The following is a 20,511-nucleotide window of genomic DNA, read 5'->3' as shown; positions in this document are numbered from 1 at the left end:
GTTAATCGTTCCAACCTAGTGGCTGTTGTTGAAGTAGTCAAGATGAAATCGAGGTATCGCTCTGTGGTCACTGTCTCGTAGCACTCCATTGTCATTATTAAGGCCTCAGCAATCCCAACTTTGTTGAACATACCCAAGTCTGCCACCAAGAGATGCATAACTATAGGTTGTTAATCCAATATACACAGAAAAGGTTCCGAAGTTGCCAGTAGTCAATGCGCTCTTCGTAGGAGTGTAGAGCTTTCACTCTGCCCTAACTGGCCAAGCCATTCCTGCAACCGATTAGCCATCTACTAATATTCACGATTGCCTACTTATCATCGCTGAGAGAACTTGTTTTGGTAACATCTTTAAGAATTCGGTCCCTGCCAAGCAGGGACCTGGTCTGGGACTCGTCTCACCAACGTCATTGTACATCGGAAACAGAAGCCGAGACGTCGGCACAGATAACCTCACTTGACCGCCTTCAGTCTAGCCTCTGACGTTAGATAAGACCCTTGATCTAGAATTTGATTCCCGAAAAAAATACCCGGGAAAAAATACCCGAGAAGAAATACCCGAGAAGAAATACCCGACTCACGGGCCGACGGACTCTTGCCCGCGTGCGCATATCGCGTATGTGGAGGGCTGCTCTGCCACCTCGACGGGCTTTTTGGCGTTCCTCTTGGTCCAATTACCGCCACTTCTGACCCAAGAACGCGAGAGAAGCGGGAAATTTTGTATCGACAAGATCATAGAGTTTGCTAGAGATACGAAGAAGGGAGTGTGGGCTTGTTTTGTGATCTCGTTATGAAGGGACATTGCGGGTGGTGTAAGGGCCCTATTCTCCTAGGACAGATATCGCCACTTGTGCTATCTGATCAAAGAGCAACATACAACACACAGCTCACTTCACTGTAAAATACCGAACAATAGCGAAACTGCGGGCACGCGAGAGGAGGCCGAGGGGTCAGTAGCCTGCGTCAACCACCCACAGCCACGTCGGACGAACCATGCATCTGAGATAACCCCTCAAACAGCCGCCTCTATCAGCGTTCTTGTCTCTCTTCTCTTTCCCTCATTGGGGCTAAGAGCCTGGGCTTTCATGCATGGTTATGATCATGTGGTTTCCACCTGTCTTTCCTACCATCTGGCTTCTTTAAAAGGTGCGCTTGGGTTTGCCTGAACCTCATGAGCCAACTCCAAACCTCAACCCCTGAACAATAGCCAACCAACTCAAGTTTATTACAGTCACTCTTCCAATCCTCAAGTTCTGCTGCACTGTCATTTCTCCGGATCCCCACGCATCAACCTATCCCCATCCTCCACACCTGCACTTGCCCTTATCGACGGCCACTCCATCATCTGTCCCGTATTACTCCCTTCCATTCTGGTTCTATTCTGCAATTATGGCGGCCATGGCATCTGGAAACACGTTCAAAATGGCCCTCGACAAGGGCGCGGGGTCAAGCCTCGGATACTGGCAACTGACGCCTAGTGCCAACATCTCGAGGATGCTGGCTCGCGCCTCCGGGTGCGACTGGATCCTGCTTGACTGTGAGCACGGTGACATTGACGGTACGATCAGTTGTTCATTCTAAACACAATATTAGACTGACAAGTAGCAGATAGGGGCATGCGTGAATGCGTTCCTGCTGTTGCCTCTGCTGGAGCATCGCCCATTGTTCGGATCCCTAGCACAGAACCGTGGCTTATCAAGCGTAAGATGGCATTTTACCCTCATTCACCATCTGCTTCCACTAACTACTTCCAGGTGCCCTTGATGCTGGGGCACACGGTGTGAGTATACTCCCGCTTCTAACATACCTAAGCAGAAGGAGGCTCATGGTCCTCACAGATACTAGTTCCTCTGCTTCAAACTGCACAAGAAGCAAGAGAAATTGTCAAGGCGGCGAAATTTCCACCAATGGGCATCAGAGGGTTTGGTTCTCCGTACGCGATGGATCGATTCAGCCCCATACCAACTTGGGATGAATATTTACAGCAGGCCAATGACAGCCTATTAACGCTGGTTCAAATCGAGACCCAATCAGCACTCGACAACCTGGAGGAGATTGCTGCTGTCGAGGGCATCGATCTCTTGTTTGTTGGGCCATTCGATCTCGGTTAGCAGACTCCCATGTAGTGATGCCAGCTTTACTAACACTCTATAGGCAACAGCATCGGCCATCCCATCATCAATGGCGAGATCAAGCCAGAGTTGCGAGCAGCCATCTACAGGGTTCTTGAAGTGAGCCACAAGGCAGGAAAGAAGTGCGGTATCTACTCAGGTTCAGGACAGCGAGCCAAGGAGTACATAGAGGCCGGCTTTGACATGGTCCACGTCGGATCAGACCACACAATATTGGAGATTGCCATGATTAATGAGATGCGGACTGCCCAAGGAAAAGTCGAGGGAGATCGACGGCTCTCATACTAGTTGGCACGGTATCAGGGTAGAAGCACTCGACCAAGAACGGCAGCAAGAGAGTACGTTGACTTCATCATGCTTAATGACACGACGTCCTCCAAGTAACGGCACAGGCACAGGCGCGGCAATCTATGGGTTTTAATTCTGTTATGGAGCTCTTTGTTCGTCTACAGGCAACTAACTGACTCTGATTAGCTTTTCAGCCTCTGTCAAAATTGCGTTATGTGTTTGCCTGGCAAGGAATACTATCTACATGAAATATCATATGAGATTTGTCGTGGCCAGCCGGGACTCTCATCTTTCAAGCTTGGGCTGTAGCGGCTGGTGGTTTTGGTCATAGGCAGTGTTGATAGTTGCAGTGACAGCAAGGCGTGACGCAGTCGGAGTTATGTCTTTCAATTGAGTAAGATACATTTAATAACGTGCAATAATTATCATGTTCGTTTTCTCTAGTTGATGCCGTGTCAACAGGAAGTATAACGCTCATACTCCTGCAAATAAATGTAAAATAGTTTACCAGGAGCCTCCGTGCACTACCTTCAACTTACAAACTGTTCTTAACTGACATGAGCCACATTTACATGTCACGTAGGCATCCAAGGGGGTATAAAAGTCATGTTTCGTCATCTAGCTCACTCCGTAATAATCCCTCGTAACATGTCGTGTCAGGTGCTATTGTACTCCCTGGACTCCAAACATTCTCTCAGGTACTCTCCAACTTCTGCGTGCCCCATTTCCAATGCAACGTCCAGGGGCATTCTCCCGGAGTCGTCTCTAGCCCGAGGGTTCCCATTGTTCTCGACCAACATCTTGACTACCTTTAAACAGAGACCCGGTGAACGCTTGTTTCCCTTCAGAGCAGAGTGCAGGGGGGTTGCCCCTCTCTTGTCTATTCTCTCTGGATCTGCCCCCGCTGCGAGGAGGAGTTTGATGACTTCCAGTCGACTGAAAGATGCCGCAACATGCAGTGCCGTTTGGCCTTCGTTGTCGCAATGGCCAATGACCAAAGAACGAGCATCAGGGTCTAGATCATCCAGTGCGCTCAATAATACCCCCATGATGACGTCATGGCCTCCTTGAGCCGCCAAATGGAAGGGGGAGAGCCCTCCAAAAGCCTTGGTGGAAGTGTTCATCTTTGCTCCCTTGTCGACGAGAGCCTGGACCAGGCTTGAATTGCTTCCATATACTATCGCGCAGTGTAGAGCTGTCACGCCATCTCTCATCGTAGCATTGACATTTACACCCGCGTGTATGAGCTCATGAACCGCCTGTAGGTTCCCCTTTTCGCATGCCAGAATGAGGGGTGTACGACTCTTTCGGTCTGGCGCCTCTCTTTCAGTCGACAGCTGAAGTACAGTCTGTAACAAATCCGACCCTCTTTCATGGTACATAGTAGCGAGGTGAAGCGAGGTCCAGCCGTACATGTCCGGCTCATCAATGGTGCTCTTGAGCTCCCACACCACATCCTTGTGTCCATAGATCACGGCCCAGTGTACTGGCAAGCGGCCATTGTAATCTCGTAGCTTGAAAAGCGACTCCTGCCCCCAACCGAACAATGACTTGATGGGCCTGAGGTTACCTCTTCTTGCTGCAAGGTGCATTGCAGTCGCTCCGTCAAGCCCATGAACATCAAACTTCCCCCCTTCCTCTGAAGAGTCCAAATAAGATCCTGGCCTCCATGCTGGCAGGCGTAGTGGACTGGAGTGAAACCATGGAGATCCTTGAGATTTGGATCAGCTCCCATTTGCAGCAGAGACATAACCAATCTCTGGTTTCCCCTTACTGCGGCGTAATAGAGAGGCGTCCAGTCCAGCATGTCTCTCTCGTTGACGATGTCCCGCATTTCCCATTTCTCAGCTCCTATCACATCCTCCTCATAAAAGGTGCACTCTAGAACCTTCAAGTGTAAAGCTGTAACACCGAAATAGTCTGGGAAGCTGTGTTGCTGATTTGAACCTCCCATGTCTTGGACAAGCTCTGTCATAGCCGGACGCCCTTGCTTCTCATATATCCTCAAGAGGTGTGTAAAAAAGTCCGGGTGGTGTTTGGAACTTTGCAGCTTCGAGCGAACCTCCTGTGAGGCTTGTTTTAGGAACCTTGGTTCGTTTTGATACTCAGATTCCAGTTTCATCTCATCCTCTATATCACGGTAGTGTTCCATCAGCAACGCCGTGCCCCAGCCACAGATGCTCTGAGTGCTTGAAGTATGGCGTTGAGTCTGGTCCCATAGCTTCAGATACTCGCGGGTTGCATCCAGCCACTTGTGCTCACGTCGCATTTTTTGAGCTCTGTCCCTCGTGAAGTCGAACAAGGGTCGGGGGAAGGAAAGTCTTTCTGCCATACTTAGTGGCGCGATGATGCTCAGCCGGACTTCTTGCTCTGTCCCATAGCCAAGACGGCCAAACTCCGCCGCCAGTGAACTGATCTCGCTTGTTTCTAGAGTCATCGGTGTACCATTGATCCTGCTGTCCGCGGCTGTTTCTCTGATTATAACCTGACTCTGAAGGGGCTTGGGCAAGGATTTAGCCGCCGATAGAAGGAAAGAGTAGAGAAGGTCCTTGGCATAGAGCTTCTCCAACGAGTCGTTGGACTCTATCGCAAGGGTTCCTCTCTCAAGTCTCATTTTTTGAGCCCTGGAACAAACTGAAAAGTTGCGAAAATGCCGCTGTCTCTTGCTGTTTTGTAGAAGCTGTGGGAGAGCTGGGCCGTAACCAACAACTCTATTAGAGTCAGCCAGTAGGGAATCAAACTTGGGATCTGACTTGAAGATTTGATCGACTTCTTGCCTATTCCGCCACACTGTGGGGGGCATGGGGGGGTTATTTTGGTGTCCCACTGGTCCTTCGGTGTTTTTATCACCATCTACACCAGTGTTTACCTCTTGAATCTCAGAAAGTGTCTCGAATGTCTCTGGTGCCCACCAACGAAGATCTTGAATCAGTTGGCCCGTCTTCTTCGCGTCTGTTGAGCCGAGAAGTCTGATGCCCAAACCTGAACTCATCGTTTTTTGGCGAAGCCAATCGTCGTCTTCATTGCTCAGCTTGAAGGCTGTCTCGACTCCATCCAATAGATCCTCTTCCAGCCTGTGAGCAGTAAAGAGACACAATGACAGAACCGGCTCGAGTTGATCTGCCAATACTTTCCAGGTTCCGTCTTTGCCAATAAGAGAGAAGAAGACGTGGCATTGTAGGCTTTCAGCCGACTCCGGGTCCCTGTAAACGATGGCTAGTGGCCACGTCCACACTTTTTCGCCGCCTCCCGAGTCAAGAGGGAAGAGGAGGCTCATGACCTTTTCCATTGCCATCGCAAGATTGATGGCCTCGGTAGCACTTGGTCCCCTAAATTGGGCAAGCCTAGTGAGACTCCGCCGCGTCTCTAATATCTGCTGTGGTTTCGAGTTGGAAGATACGCGATATTGCAAGAATGGCTGGTGCTCAACATTACCTCCCGTGGAGATGATCCACGAGTACTTCTTTTGTTTTTCAAGATTCATGAACCACCCCAGATTTCCCCGCTGCATAAGCACATGGGTTCTTTGCTTTGCCATTTCTCGTGTGCGCCCCTGGCTAATGTTGCGATTTACCATAGATGCCGTCGATCCTGATGCTCCGTCTCGTGAATCGTTCTGGAAAGCAAGTGCCCAAGCTAGAACATCAAGCTCGAAGCCTGATGCCAACTTCTCTTGCTGAGGCGGCCTTGCCAGCTGTCTTCGGACCCAGGCTCGGATCGCCGTCATGATACCAACTGCACCAAGTTGCGCCAGGGTTGCTGCCGAGTTCATTGCCCGAAGGCCAATGAATTGCACAATAAAACCAGAAAGGCCGAACAAGACACCAATAATTGCCAAGGGCCCCAGTGCTTGCGCTTGGGACGCATTGCAACGACGAGACATGCTGATGATGTCCCGAGGCGAGTCCGGAAAGGTCGCATAGGGCTCAAATACTTGATCGCCAACAGTCTGCTTCTGCTGAATCCAGATAACCCGCATCTCATACTTGTCGTTCCTCTTGTAGTGTATTTCTCGGGTGCTCCTTTCAACGACTGAGCCACAAACAAGTACGCCGAGCGCAAGCACCAATGTTCCACCGACAGCCAAAGGAAAAGCATAATCATCGACGCGTCTATCATCCCTTGGAAACTTCTTTCTGATTGTGGGATGGTAAGTGATTATACTGAAGAAAATCAGAACGCACAACTGCAAGATGACTCCGATTGTGGCGCACACTTGCAGCTCCTTTTGGTTGTTGTTGTTATTATGCAGATTCAGGATGATGTTTGGGGCGTCAGAGCTCATGTTCCGGATGACATAGATGGTCTCATTGGAAGCCTGGGCATGTTGTTCGGAGCAGGGCTCGCGCTCAACACCCTGCTCCATAGAGACGTCGTTGTTTCTGGGCAACGGTGGTCTCGCAAAGACTGCATAATTGATGAGTCTTGAACTCGGAACCTAGTTTTCTTTCCAGCAATCAAACTAGACTTACTCTTGGAGAAGATTGTTGCATTCTGGTGTGCTCCTGAAGGTCGCGAGTGTTGGCTGGACATACCACTTGCTAGTTGATGTAGCAGCTTCTTATCCTCCTTACATGCATCCTCAAGTGTTATCGCTTTTATGTCGAATTTCCGGGTTGGATCTTGTTTGCGAGGGGCGATGGGAACAAGATATATGAACTCCCACACCGGAGCCGATCCCTGGCACCGCACAATGGTCTGGCCGTTATACAGTTCGCAGACTTCTTTGGATGTCGATGACATCAATTCCATCTCGGCAGCCGACATATTCTCTCTGGCCCTTCCCACGATTGCTTTTAACCACGCTGGTCCGCCAACCCGGATAGCGCTGACGAGTATGGTGATGATACCCAGAGGGGCCATGGCAAGGATAACACAGTCTTCCCAGCCCAGCGCTTGGCTCATGAATTGCATAGTTGTGCGCTCACCAAAAAGCGCAAGAAGACTGCAAGCGGCCTGGTTAGGCAAATAATACGATTATAAATATCAGTGGATAAGTACTCACGGTGCTAGGTCTGTAAAAAGGTTGTTGGCAAAGTCATCCCAGGGGTCCGCAAGGGCAACTCCTACCATGCAGACGAGAACGAGACCGATCTGTATCCGATGATAGAGCATGTTCAAATTAGCTCGAAATTGGCTTGTTCTAGGTAAAGAGGAAGAAAATGGTGCAGTGACCACGCTTCTTAGGCTGGAGTTGTGCAATGAGGCGGCTCTTTTTGCGGTTGTAGAAGACGACATTTTTGGCGGCCAGATCACAGAGTGCGAGAGACCACATTCCCTCGCTTAGGCAGCACTTCGTGACCACGCAGCTCTGCCATCTTTTGTCTGATTGGGTTGCAGTTGGTGGTGGCTGCAATACGTGGTTGAAACATCCAATAAAATCCATCATCTCACAGCCTACTGTTCAGCTGAGAGACTTGCGTAGATGCCAAGAAACTCGATGATTGCGCAGCCCTCTCATTTAAAAATAGCTGCATAAGCCAGTCATCCTCATGAAGCCAGCCAAGCTTTAATGACATACAGAAATCTCCTTTCATGGTATTCTGAGCAGTTGTGGTCGCGTGGATCAAGCAACAGACAAGGCACCAGGACGGCGAGTAGCGAGGTCTAAGAGCTCCTCGCAATTCTACACAAACATAAATAATATTCGATAAAATATCACGAGCTACCCATATGAGGATAATGTAATTCCCTTGTGCTGCTGTCACTTTTTCCCATGGCCCGCATGCGGGCGTCCTATTGAGACCCGTCAACTGGCCTCAACACATACCTGAAGCTGTGCCTTTGTAAAATACAAATAACTTCAACACACGAAAGGGCCTCCTAGCGTGCACTGTATCTATCTGGTTGCTCAAGGCAGAAGACGGTCAGTGGTAACATCCCTTGATTCCATTCCTTCGAGGGCAGGAAAGCGAACTATGATGGCCTTGAAATAAAGTCCCCATTCTACTCCTCATATACTCCTTCCAAGCGTTACAGCTGATACCGCTGGTTGGTCGTAGGCTCCTCCTCAGCCACGATTTGCTGTCTATCAAGCTTCTTATTCTGCCGCCAATACACCCACATAATAACGCCAGTAATAGGCAAACACGCAACATACAGAAGAACAATCGCCAAGAATCCACGCGTATACTTGGGCGCGTCACTCTCCCGGAAGAGCTGCTTTCCTGCCAACCCACCAGCGTTGCTTCCAATCACCGCTAGGGCGAGACCAATACTGCGCTTCTCGGCGGACCGAACATTGATGCTAAGCCAAGCATCGTTGAGACCTTGAGACAAGGCGTTTCCGCTACTCAACATGGTGAAAAGGGAGTACTTTGTCCATTTTCCTGTGCTCACAGATCCGAACAAGGCACCTCCAAAGGTGATGCTCCAGACGAAAGCGACCATGCACCAGAGTCCACGCTGCTTCGTCTTGTCCGACGCCCAGGCGATGGCAAAACTGAGGAACACGACGAGGAAGCTGCTAACCGAGTTAAGCAAGTTGGCATGAATCTTACTAAACCCCAAGCTTCGAATGATAGTCGGTCCATAGAGCTGAAGACCACCCTTAGGAGCAAGAGCTGCCAGGTTGAGAACAAGATGGAGCCACAGTCGGTAGTCTGTAAAAGCTTTGAAGACGCCGCGGAAGGTGACTTGAGCTTTTGCTTCGGTCTTGGATGCGTCTTCTCGGAGTATTCGACCGTGCATGATCTCGCGCTGTCGATCTGTGAAGATATCGAATCGGCCGTGGATGGGTTTCGTGTGGGCGGGCGATCGAGGGAGGAGCAGGACGAAGACGAGAAAGACTAGAAGAGTAAAGGCACCCTCGACTGGTAATTGGTTAGCCACATAGGATCAGGAGGAGGAATAAGCATGTACTAATAAACAGCCATTGCCAGCCAGCGTAACCAGCTATGCCTCCCATCTGAAGAACTCCAGCAGCGATGAGTGAGCCAGTAGCTGTGGCAAAGTAGTTTCCAAAGTAGAAGATAGAAGTCCTCAAAGCCAGTTCCTTCTCACGGTAGAACAAAGCCAGCATATACTGACCACCGGGAATAAATCCAGCCTCGAAGAAGCCCAACAGGAAGCGTGTCGCCAAGAACGAAGGCATATCCGTGATCCACGCCTGCGTTAGGGCGATGGTTCCCCAGACGAGGACTTGGCCAGTCAGCCAGATTGGAGCTCCCAGTTTTTGCAGAACGAGGTTGGACGGAATCTCAGCAATGATGATACCGGCGCTCATCAGCTGGTCTCCGAGGTTGACGTCGTCTTTTGTGATTCCAAGGTCGGTCGTAAGTGTGTCGGTTAAAGCATTGCCAATGTTGCTTCGATCAAGCTGGAGGGAGAAGAATCCGAGGACGAGAAGGGGCATCAATGTCAAGTCGAGTCTGCGATGGTCAGCGTGATGATTCCTATCACTCCTTTTCGTTGACTTACTTCCAGACAACGGCCCTCTCTTCAGCCTCGGTCCAAGTGAATTCAGAGATCTGACCATCCCCAAAGTCCTGCTCAGCCTTTGCATCATAACCAGGCTCCATAGTATGCTTCTCTTCCAAAGACATGTTTGTCGCTGAAGTTGATAGATCCGGCTGTTGAATTGTTCGCCAGTCAGAGTTCCTCCAAGCTCTTTATATCCCCATCACCACGACAGATAACTCCCAAGCCATCAATCGACAACCATGAACGCCCTCGCACGCAATCTAGTGTCGTTATCGCGTATCTTTACCCGTAGGTAGTCGTTGCGTGGTGATCGTGACTAGATCATGAGGAAGCGAAGTCAAAATGTCGGAGGTGAGCGTCGGCGATGAGCGAAATGTGGGGTTTCGGAGGTGTCGCCGATAGCTTCATGAGAGGGCGATAGAGAAGATGCAGGGTCCAGGTCATGATAGGAACGAGCACGTCATTCTTGGTATTTTATTCCCTTGTGTGTTGTCGTCTTCCATTCTCTCTACCGTGTTGACAGAGCGCGCAACCTCAATCTCTTTCTCATCCCCTTCTCATCACACAATGTCCAAAGATCCCACCAAGCCCAACATCGTGCTCATCCTCGCCGACAATCTCGGCTGGGGTGAGCTAGGCTGCTACGGTGGCGGCATCCTTCGCGGCGCGGCGACACCTCGTATCGACAAGCTCGCGACCGAAGGTCTTCTCTTGCACAACTTCAATGTCGAAAGCGATTGCGTACCTACCCGCTCGGCCTTGATGACTGGTCGTCATCCCATACGCACGGGATGTCGCCAGTCTGTACCTGCTGGTTTCCCTCAGGGACTGACGAGATGGGAGCGTACGCTGCCAGAATGTCTCAAACCACAAGGGTACGCTACTGCGCATCATGGCAAGTGGCATCTTGGTGACATTCCCGGTCGGTATCCTTCAGATCGGGGCTTCGATGAATGGCTTGGAATCCCGCGGACGACCGACGAGAGCCAGTTTACTTCGGCGCTGGGTTACACACCTGAAGTCGCTGAGCTCCCGTACGTCATGAAGGGTGTCGCAGGTCAAGACTCAGAGAACATCTGCATCTACGACCTAGAAAAGAGGCGGCTAATTGACGAGATGCTCGTCGACCAGTCCAAGGACTGGCTGTCGCGTCAAGTCGAGGCCGAGAAGCCCTTCTTCCTCTACCACCCTCTCGTTCACCTACATTTCCCAACTCTTCCTCATCGCGACTTTGAGGGAAAGACGGGCCAAGGCGAGTTTGCCGACTCAATGGCCGAGATGGACCATCGCGTCGGCCAGCTCATCGACCACCTTGACCAACTCGGCGTCCGCGAAAACACCGTCCTCATCTTTGCGTCAGACAATGGCCCCGAGTTCCGACCGCCGTACAAGGGCACTGCCGGACCATGGTCGGGCACGTATCATACCGCCATGGAGGGCAGTCTTAGAGTCCCCTTTATTATCCGATGGCCAGGCCATGTTCCCACCAGCGCAACCTCCAACGAGACAGTCCATGTCACCGACATTTTCACCACGATTCTCGAAATCGCCGGGGCAGAAGTCCCCTCCGACCGTCCCATAGACGGCATAAGCCAAGTCGCCTTCTTCAAAGACCCATCAACCACAAAATCCCAGCGCGAAGGGTTCCTCTTCTACATCAAGGACGAGCTGCGCGCCGTCAAGTGGAGGGACTGGAAGCTTCATCTGATCTGGGAGCCCAAGGTCAACCAGTCATCCGGGAAGCTCGAGTCGCCGTATCTGTTCAACGTTGTGCGAGATCCCAAGGAGGAGACGGATATCCTGGCGTACAACACTTGGGTCATGCAGCCGGTCATGAAGTTGAGGGCAGAGTTTGAGAAGAGTTTGAAGAGTGATCCCGCACCTCCGGATCCTCTTAAGGGTCTTTAAAATAGATTAGTAGTTGCAAAATGTGTATTACCAATGTCACTTCCAATTGATGTCGCTTCGTCTAATGTACAGCCTTGCCAATCATTTCCAGTTCATTTAATACTCAACTAGCTATACTTGTACCCAATAAGTCCCTGCACTTATCCCTATGACTGATCAAAGATCCACGGATCAAGATTCGGTGGAGTCGTAGTCCACAAAGTGGCCGTATCATCCAAGTCCAACGGCGCAATCACGTCGTGAGCGAGTAGAAACTCGTGTGAAATAACTGAAGTCATCTCATTCGTCGGAGAGGATACCTCAGACATGGAAGCCGCTAGTTCCTCGAACCGGTCGCGATACGACGCCCCAGGAGGGTATCGCTCAGCCATTCCCCAAAGAACGGTCGAGCACATGGTGACACGCTTCTCCAACTCGTTCGCATCAAATACCGCGCCATTGAGTCGCAGAGTCTTGATGCAGTGGACGAGCGCTGCGCCTGACCGAAAGAGATTGGGTATGGTTCGCCAGTAGAATCGCAGTTGGCCTTCCTTGAAGCCCGCCCTGTATAGTTCAATGCTGCGCGAAGCATATTGGGCGAGGTCTTTCAATTCTGCTTCCGGAGGACTGGGGAAATGAGGTGAAGGTGAGAATAAATAGACGAGCGTCATATATAACGCGCCGTCGAAGAAGTTTTGAGGTGCCAGCTTGGATGTGGCATCCAGAGGTGGGACGGTCTGGTGCCACTCGACAAGACGATCCCTCATGCTAATCTTCCATTGGTGAAAGTCAAACAGAGGACCATGTATTCGAGGTTTGTAGTTCAACGTATGGAATATCTCGTATTCAGCCTGACGAAAGATGATGCAGTGATTGGCTAGTGGAGTTGATGCCTCGGGGCCACTCGTCGATGGAAGAGGAGTGAAGATGGCCTCGTCGGGTATAGATCGCGGTCGATTGAGAACAACACAAAGGTTCGTCTCAAGTATATAGGTCGACCAAAAGACACGCCTCCTCTTGTTCGTTTGAGTTTGAGTGATGTGAGTTTCATCTCCATGTGGAAGGCCACGCTGTGTCTCGTTGAGAAGGTCGAGATCAATGGCAAGCCGCGTCGCGAGACCGATAAAGTGCCAAGCAGCGGAAAGATTTGACGCGAAAATGGTGTATTGCACAATTAATAGCAAATTCTGCAAATGTTCCAGGTCGCCTTTCCAGATGGCCTGTGGGCGTTCCGTGAAGACGTGGATGGCAGACGCAAAGAAGGACTCTGACCCCGTCGTGGGAACAGCGGCATCAGTCCTGTTGAGTAGCCGGATGGCAATGGCAAGCACCATGAGGATCTGAAAACGCCCATTCAATGTTCCCTGGCTCGGTCCGGACTCTGTTTCGTATAGGCTCTCAACCGTTGCCCGGAACCGACCCTCGTCGAGTATCGGTGAGAAGAAGTTGGAGTGCTCAAAGTACGTAGCGGCAAGCTGAAGTGCGGTCGGCTTTGGAGCAAACTTGACTACGGTGGGAACGGTAATGTTTTCAAGCAAGCTATGATATCCAGCTGCTGCTCCGTCTTGGATATGACTTGGGTCTGGAACCAGCAGGTTCAACAACGCCAGCCCTCTAGCCACCTGGTGTTGCTCTGAGGGTGCTTCAGCAACTGTCCCAGGCTTTTGAGGGGTCTGAACATCGGAAACAGATTCAGTTTCGACTCCATGACTCCGCAAGGCAAGCTCAAGCTGAGCGACGCGATCCTCCAGACTCTTGATGTAACTGATCCCGCGTGTCAGCATTGCTTTTCAATCGGACCGAACATCAGCGCCATACCTTCGAGGAGCAGATCGGCCATCTGCATCTACACTTACACATGGTACACCAGCCCGAGCGCAGGAAGAACAGGCCGGGATGTTCTGGTCGCACCTCTGTTTTCGCGACTTGCACCGCTGGCAGGCCGTCACATTGGCGCGACGAACACTCGTCCGCTTACGACTGGTAGAAGTCTCCATCACATCGGTGATGAACGAATAAGACCTAGGATGGGCATCATTGACAGTCGCCAATCAGAGGATGAGCAATTGCCTCGGTCTTGTTCGCCACATGAACAGACAGTGGAGGACCGAATGATCCGGGTGCTTCCCCGCGCTGAGATAAGGGTCGCGATGGCGTCAACGCGCTAAATTGTTAGCAGCCACACTTCAACACAGTGAGATCATTAACAATGCTGTATCGTCAACATTAACAGCCGGTGAACGGCAATGGTATTAATCTAACACATGAATCCTGATATCTCTTCCTGCAACGCCATTGCTTTTGCATAGCTCTTATATACATGACCGACACCCAATATACACGCCCATCAATGGTCTAGGCAAATATGCAATATCCAATTGTCAAAAACGCAAGAAAACGGTTAGCAGAGAAGTCGATACAGCTTCTTCCACATGGGCCATCCCAGCCTCTCCTCGCGCTCCTGCTCCGTCATGATGTGGATACGGAAATACCGCCGTCCAGTCTCGACGTCCATCTCGTCGACGCGGACAATCTTTGTGCGGTACCAGAGCTTGTGGAGGCCGTAGAACAGGAGGATGATGGGGAGAGCCATGACTTTGAGGAAGAAGTTCTGCACCAGCGCGGGAGCGCTCGTGTCCATGTCGGGCTCGTGCACGGGTGAAACCGCGATCCAGATCTGAGAGATGAGGACGAGAACGTAGCCGGCGAAGGCGAACCACGCGCCCACGACGCCGACGTGTGACCTAAAGGGGAGCTGCTCCAGCGTGTGAGATGTGTAGGCCCAGGCCTTGCGGAACCGGATATAGCACAGGCAGATACTAGCCCAAGTGAAGAGGGTACTAAGGGCGCTGATAGAGAGCAGCCAGTTGAAGATGGCATCGTGGAAGCTCAGATCAGCAAGGAAAGCGAGCAGACCAATGCAAGACGCAAAGATAATAGCCATAAGAGGACGTCCCTGCTTATCGACATAAGCAAAGATTTGAGGGGCGTGAGACTGCTCGGCCAAAGCTGCAAGGGTACGCGAAGAGCCAAAAACGGCCGAGTTACCGACGCTAATAACGGCGACGAGGATGATGGCGTTCATGACACTCGGGAGGATGGTGGTGCCGGCCTTTTCAATGGCAATGACAAACGGGCTGGCGCTGGCGTCGGCGACGCTGGAGCCACTCATGAGACGACTGTCGTTGGAGGGAACCAGTAAACCGACGAGCATGAGGGCGACGATGTAGAAGATGGTGATACGCCAAAAGACCTGCTTGATCGCGGTGGGAAGCGACTTGCGGGGGTTGGCGGTCTCGGCGGCAGCAAGACCGATCAGTTCGGTACCGGTAAATGAGAACGCGGAGGTGACAAGGACGCTACAGAAACCCTTGAAGCCGTTCTTAAACGGCCCCGGATTGCGCCAGTACATGCCGCCGATATAGCCGCTTTCGGGTTCTCCGCCGATATTAATTACGATAGCGAGGAGACTATACAAGTTAGATACCGAGTTGCAGATGTGACATGGGTAGGTAGAACATACATAAAGCCAATGACAGCCGTAACCTTGATGATGGAAAAGACGAATTCCGCCTCACCGTAGGCTTTGACGCCAAACAGGTTGATGATTACAATCGACAGGAGAAAGATGGCGACAAAGATGGATTTGCTGAGGTTTTCGTTCCAGTACGATATTGTGAATGCGCCGGCGATGATTTCTAGAGGGAGAATGAAGAGCCATTGTAGACAGTAGCTACAACCAGTCAGCGACCGAGGTATATCGAGTGTGCGCCAAGACACTTACTTCCAACCCATAGCGAAGCCCCAGGATGGATCCAAAAACCGTGTCGAGAAAGCAGAAAATGAACCGGCGATGGGAAATACGACACAGAGCTCGCCAAGGGATTGCATGGTACAATACTGCATCGCGCCGATGATGAGGTACGAAATGAGGACACTTGCTGGGCCGCCTCTATACAGGGAAGCACCCGAAGCGACAAACAGACCAGTTCCTACGCGCACTCATTAGCATCAAGCTCATTACGATCTCTCTGACACATTTGAAGGCATCGCGACCAAAAACAGGCCACATCCGACGATGCCGACCAACGCCGGGACACATCCGAGACTCTCACTCACCAATAGCACCACCAAAGGCAATCATCTGCAAATGCCTCCCCTTCAACTCCCTCGCCAACGCTGTATTCGCCGTCTTTGCATTCGCAGCCTTCAAATCATAATGCCTATCCCGGGGTACACCGGTCCGTCTGTAGGCTGGTAACCGCCTCCGTCGCGGCTCTTGAGAGACCGGCGCTCGGCGCGGCGGAACCCGTCCATCCAGTCTGCCGGCTCTTTTGACGGCGGAGGTTGCTTTGCTGAGATGTTCCATGTCGTGCCTTGCTCTTCGCCGCTGGAGCCGCCGCCGAGATCCTTCATCTCTACGACTTCGACGTCGCGCGTTAGGACGATGTCGCCCTTCATGGTGGCGGGGAGTCGCTAGGTGTTTTTAAAAAAAAAAGGCGGGTGAATCGGCCGAGGTCTGCTTACGCAAAAAGCAACCAAAGAAAATATGGGGATCTGCAGAAAAACCAAGAAAAAGAAAAGAAAAAGAATGACGAGTTATTCCCCCAGGATTGATAAATGACGTGCAGAAGACACCATCAATTTGTTTCTCTGTCGGATAGATTGTATGTATGCAGATCGAAAAAAAAACCGTTCAATTCCAGACAAGGGTCGTTTCGAAAACTCTTCTAGAAAACTCTGTGAAAGAGTCGCGCCGAGGGCGTTACTTTTTTACCCGGCGGGTGGCGTTTTGGTCCCGTAGGATTGGGATGGGATCATCACACAGCCGAATCGGCGGAATCTTGCGGCGGGCGATTAATCGGCAGTTGGAGAAGATGTTGGGGAAGAGGCTGACAGGTATATGAGGGGATGGGTATATAAAAAGCGAGGGGAATGACAGAAACCTCCTTACAGAGTTCTGTTTCCCAATAACAGCAGCTGGTGATGATGGGAAATGCCCAGTACAGGAAAAACAGCGCAGAGAGGGAGCCGTACGTCTATGTACCTCGAATAACGGGGTGATCAGCAACCGAGACGCTCTCCACTTGGACACTCGGACTCTTTTTCTGTCTGACAAGGCCAAGCGAAAGAGAGTAGGTAACAGAACATGCGTGAGCATCTAGAACCACTCGAGCCTCAGTAGTAACAGTAATAGTTTACCCATTACCTCATACCCTCACCTCATGTGCCCTCATGGCTACCAGCGGATCAAGCAGCTGCTCATTCAGTAACCGGGGTGTGGCGATGGAATAGACAGACGCGGCTGACAGGGGAGGATGGAGGATCCGCTCAACGCATGATTGGGGGTGTGGTCCCTGCTGAATGATGCCTTCTCAGGTCCCCGCAAGGGTCACAGACCATCCATTCCAGGGACCAGCTTTGCGCCAGAAAACAACCGGCGACCCGGTCGTTGTCGCGCGGCGGGACAAGCAGACGCCATCGACGAGGCTCAAATAGGTAGGTCCATTAACACCCCTGTCGCATTGCAATGTTTCGTCAAGCCTCACATGTGTCTCTTGTCTTGCCAGCCACTCGACCTAGGTACAGTGTTGAAACTATAGACTCGGCGAGATGCACCTCAGCTTCCCATTTCGAACAGAAAAGCAAAAAGGGGGCTTCCCCAAGACTCGCGCTTGGGTTCCGCGGGGAACACCACACAGGTCAGAGGGGAATGGGTCCGGGGCACGCTCCCCTGGAGCCGCCGTGCTTGCCATTACGTACAAACATGTTCCAACGTGCATGGCGGTCCGCCTTACTGCCCATTGCTCAGACTTGTGACTGTAGGCGAGCAGGAGATTGTAGATTGGCTCGACCGTTGTGATTGAGTGAATGGCAGATTTAGGGGAGACCCATCGCGACGCGGACGTGGTCCGAGTTGTGGAGGTTTTTGGAGATGATGTCGTACTCGATGTATTGTGGGAACGCGGAGAGGAGGGTCCCATCCGTCAAGTGTCTGAGACGTCTTGTCTCATCTCCGACCGCGGAAGGCAGACAGCCGGTGTGTTCAACATGTAAGCCAAGCCAAGATGTAAGCAAAGGGCGTGAAAGGTCATTGTTGAGACAAAGTAAAACGTGGTATGTGTATACAACATCTAAGGAAATTCGTCATGCCCTTTGACGTCCGTCATGTAGCCTTCAAACTAATAATACATGTTGTGCAAGAATTATGGTATATGGTATCCTGAATTAAATAAAAATCCCTTCCGTGACATATCAATTGCTTCGTTGGCTGCGCTGCACCTCTTTCGAGTTACCCGCGATGACGGCAGACGGCGGTCTGTAGGGGAACTCGTTGCGGCCAATCTCGACCGAGTGTTGCAGCTGATCCCGCGTGATAAGCGAGTCGTGGCTCTGTGTAGGACTGACAGGTCGCTCGCTGGACTTGCGCAGGTCATCGTCCTTGCTGATAGAGATGGAGCCGGCAGTCGTATGCGACGCCGCGCTGCCTGTCCAGATACCCTCGGTTGTCTTGACGGGCTGTCCATCTTCACTCTCCTCTTCCCAATTGCTGTGACCAGCTGTGCGGGTGAGCTTGGTAGGTTGCGACTGTGATCGCGAGTTGGAGTACTCGTAGCTGTTGGAGCCCTTGAACTTCTTGCGCTTGACACCGCTGTCACGCAGGAATGATCCCAGGGCGACGGTGTTGCCCACACCAGTGGCAGCGAGGATCTCGACGGATGCCCACATGGTACGCACCACCTGGCTTCCCTGCGCCTGGATAATGCGAGGCATGCGGTAAAGAGTAATGCCGACGGTAAGAAGACCCAGACTGAAGAGCATGATGAGCAGCACCTTGCGCTTGGTAGCGATCTGTGTCGAGAGAATAATGGGAATAGGGAAGGCAATCAGGACGAGGTCGGTGATGACGTTGCAGGCACCCATGGTGATCATATGGGCAAAGCCCTGACGGCATTTACCTCCAGGATCGGGCGTGACCTGCCAATAGTGAGGAAAAGGCTGGCATTCAGCCAGGTCGCTGATGAGGACGGCGACAAAGGTTGCGATCAAGACAACACGCATGCCGATGATCATGAGGGCGTGCGACTTGCGCCTAGTTGCACCAGCAAGACGCTCAAAAAACTCGAGTGTTGTAAACTTGATGATCCATAGTCTTGATCGTGTTAGCTATAATCCGTCGAGTGTTGATGTGAATACATACGTGGCGGCGTAAAAGATTCGGCTAGCCAGGACCATACGGCTTCCAATGATCCTCTTGTCAATCTCATCCTGCGTGAGCTTCACGCCCTCAAGGTTCACATTGTTGGTGCCATAGCGAAGGACAAAGTGAACGCAGACAGCTCGCAGAACCAGCGGGAGCAGCGCAACTGCGACAATCTTGTCCTCCTTGAGGAGCTTCTCGACTCGAACATAGCGACCAGACATGCGGATGAGGATGACGGCGAAGCAAAAGGCCGTCACCCACCACGACACGAGCAGCGTGGGCTTATCTTCGCTGAACGGCCGTAGGTCGGGTGCTTCTGTGTAAAAGCCCATGGTGGGAAGCGTTTGGGCGATGAGCCCTTCCGTCTAAGTGAGATGTCGAGGCAATTCGGTAGAAGACTAAACCACGAGAGCAGTAGGATCGACAAAAAGAATGACAAGAGTATGACACTTGAAAAAAGAACGAAAGACCCAAGTTTTTGCATCAAAGAACAAAACATGCGGGACCTGGATCGGCGAGAGCTGGGGCAAAGCACAACCTGTCGTCGATGCGAGCTTATCATAACCGACAAGGGGTGATGGATGGAGGGGCAATGCCCCTGTTCAATGGACAGGTCCAGACATTGGAGATGGAGGGGGGAGGCACAGCTTGGCCTACTCGGAGCCGTTCCCTTCTGGTGTAGCTATTGCTGCACGTCAAGAAACGACATGGTTTGAAGCGCGCCAGGGGTTCAAGCCAACCGCGAAGGCTTCGTAGACAAAATGGCGCGGTGGCGTTTGCGCAGAGAAGGCTTCGCGAAGGTCTAGCTTTAGCTTAGCTTTGGGGGGATTGAGTCGGACTGCATTTCGGTGGTTGTGCGATATCGTATCATGAAGTTGATGCCATCTGCCAGTGTCGCGCTTGGGGACCGTCAAAGCGTACAGCTCGCGCGGGTCCAGCAGGTGTGATGGGTCGGTTAATGGCCGAGACAGGCACTGTAGCGTATCCTGAACCTTACAGGTGAACCGTACTCCGTAGAGGGGGGACGCATATTCTTGGTAGAGTCCGAACACGGCCAGTCTTGCCAGTTGAGGAACTACAGTTGCAAAAGTGGCGGCAGGGGTCCTGTCCCATGGGAGATGGACGAGGCATGGGACGTGGAGTCTGTTGGAGAATCTTGGCCGCCTTGGCTCCCCCTCAGGAACCTTCAGCTGGGTTTTGCGTGTGGTTAGTGGGCAAGACGACATGCGCGCACTGACTCGTAGAACTCGAGGTTTATCGGAGCCGTGTCCGAGGCGACGAGTCGACTGTAATATTGCTGACAGGTTCGGTAGACTGGGCCAATGAAAGTGTCTAGAGCCCATTGTCGGCGTCGCATGATCCTGGCAATTCGTCTACAGGAGAGAGGGACGCTCATTAACTGAAAAGTCTTGGTGTTGTTGGTTTGCACGTGGGATGGATTCTTGAGAGACAGGCTCTAATCATGAGCTCAAGATCCAGTCCCGAAGTAGCCCATGCCACGTTTCCCAGCAAGCGACGGCGCATCCTTTGCGCAGATTGTTCTAGCGGTTCTCGAAGCTTTACGCATGTCGTTGCTTTT

The 20,511-nt window shown here is 51.7% G+C and overlaps 7 protein-coding genes across 7 annotated transcripts; 2 read left to right on the top strand and 5 right to left on the bottom strand.

Moving 5' to 3' along the window:
• Nucleotides 1-1,421: 1,421 nt before the first annotated feature.
• On the top strand, nucleotides 1,422-2,419 carry MRS44_009524 (uncharacterized protein; the record flags this gene model as incomplete). Its single annotated transcript, XM_065621326.1, has 5 exons — nucleotides 1,422-1,557; nucleotides 1,608-1,700; nucleotides 1,754-1,779; nucleotides 1,838-2,105; nucleotides 2,154-2,419. The coding sequence occupies 5 exons, from the start codon at nucleotides 1,422-1,424 to the stop codon at nucleotides 2,417-2,419; spliced, it is 789 nt and encodes a 262-aa protein (XP_065477398.1).
• Nucleotides 2,420-3,075: 656 nt separating this feature from the next.
• Nucleotides 3,076-7,534, bottom strand: MRS44_009523 (uncharacterized protein; the record flags this gene model as incomplete). Its single annotated transcript, XM_065621325.1, has 4 exons — nucleotides 3,076-3,998; nucleotides 4,046-6,826; nucleotides 6,892-7,364; nucleotides 7,425-7,534. 4 exons carry the CDS (start codon nucleotides 7,532-7,534, stop codon nucleotides 3,076-3,078), a joined length of 4,287 nt encoding a protein of 1,428 aa, XP_065477397.1.
• Nucleotides 7,535-8,392: 858 nt separating this feature from the next.
• Nucleotides 8,393-9,963, bottom strand: MRS44_009522 (uncharacterized protein; the record flags this gene model as incomplete). Its single annotated transcript, XM_046271827.2, has 3 exons — nucleotides 8,393-9,231; nucleotides 9,281-9,789; nucleotides 9,839-9,963. The coding sequence occupies 3 exons, from the start codon at nucleotides 9,961-9,963 to the stop codon at nucleotides 8,393-8,395; spliced, it is 1,473 nt and encodes a 490-aa protein (XP_046124341.2).
• Nucleotides 9,964-10,408: 445 nt separating this feature from the next.
• Nucleotides 10,409-11,749, top strand: MRS44_009521 (uncharacterized protein; the record flags this gene model as incomplete). Its single annotated transcript, XM_046279801.2, has 1 exon — nucleotides 10,409-11,749. The coding sequence occupies one exon, from the start codon at nucleotides 10,409-10,411 to the stop codon at nucleotides 11,747-11,749; it is 1,341 nt and encodes a 446-aa protein (XP_046124342.2).
• Nucleotides 11,750-11,895: 146 nt separating this feature from the next.
• Nucleotides 11,896-13,512, bottom strand: MRS44_009520 (uncharacterized protein; the record flags this gene model as incomplete). The annotated part of the gene is made up of 1 exon (XM_065621324.1): nucleotides 11,896-13,512. One exon carries the CDS (start codon nucleotides 13,510-13,512, stop codon nucleotides 11,896-11,898), a length of 1,617 nt encoding a protein of 538 aa, XP_065477396.1.
• A 617-nt stretch (nucleotides 13,513-14,129) lies between these two features.
• Nucleotides 14,130-16,189, bottom strand: MRS44_009519 (uncharacterized protein; the record flags this gene model as incomplete). Its single annotated transcript, XM_065621323.1, has 5 exons — nucleotides 14,130-15,198; nucleotides 15,252-15,461; nucleotides 15,513-15,720; nucleotides 15,848-15,920; nucleotides 15,968-16,189. 5 exons carry the CDS (start codon nucleotides 16,187-16,189, stop codon nucleotides 14,130-14,132), a joined length of 1,782 nt encoding a protein of 593 aa, XP_065477395.1.
• Nucleotides 16,190-17,983: 1,794 nt separating this feature from the next.
• On the bottom strand, nucleotides 17,984-19,264 carry MRS44_009518 (uncharacterized protein; the record flags this gene model as incomplete). Its single annotated transcript, XM_046268543.2, has 2 exons — nucleotides 17,984-18,881; nucleotides 18,930-19,264. The coding sequence occupies 2 exons, from the start codon at nucleotides 19,262-19,264 to the stop codon at nucleotides 17,984-17,986; spliced, it is 1,233 nt and encodes a 410-aa protein (XP_046124346.2).
• Nucleotides 19,265-20,511: the final 1,247 nt, after the last annotated feature.

This window comes from Fusarium solani (assembly GCF_023522795.1).
Source record: "Fusarium solani strain SB1 chromosome Unknown bctg00000005, whole genome shotgun sequence".
NCBI lineage: Eukaryota > Fungi > Ascomycota > Sordariomycetes > Hypocreales > Nectriaceae > Fusarium > Fusarium solani.
Note: the sequence above shows the minus strand (reverse complement) of the source record. Positions and strands in the feature narration are given on the sequence as shown.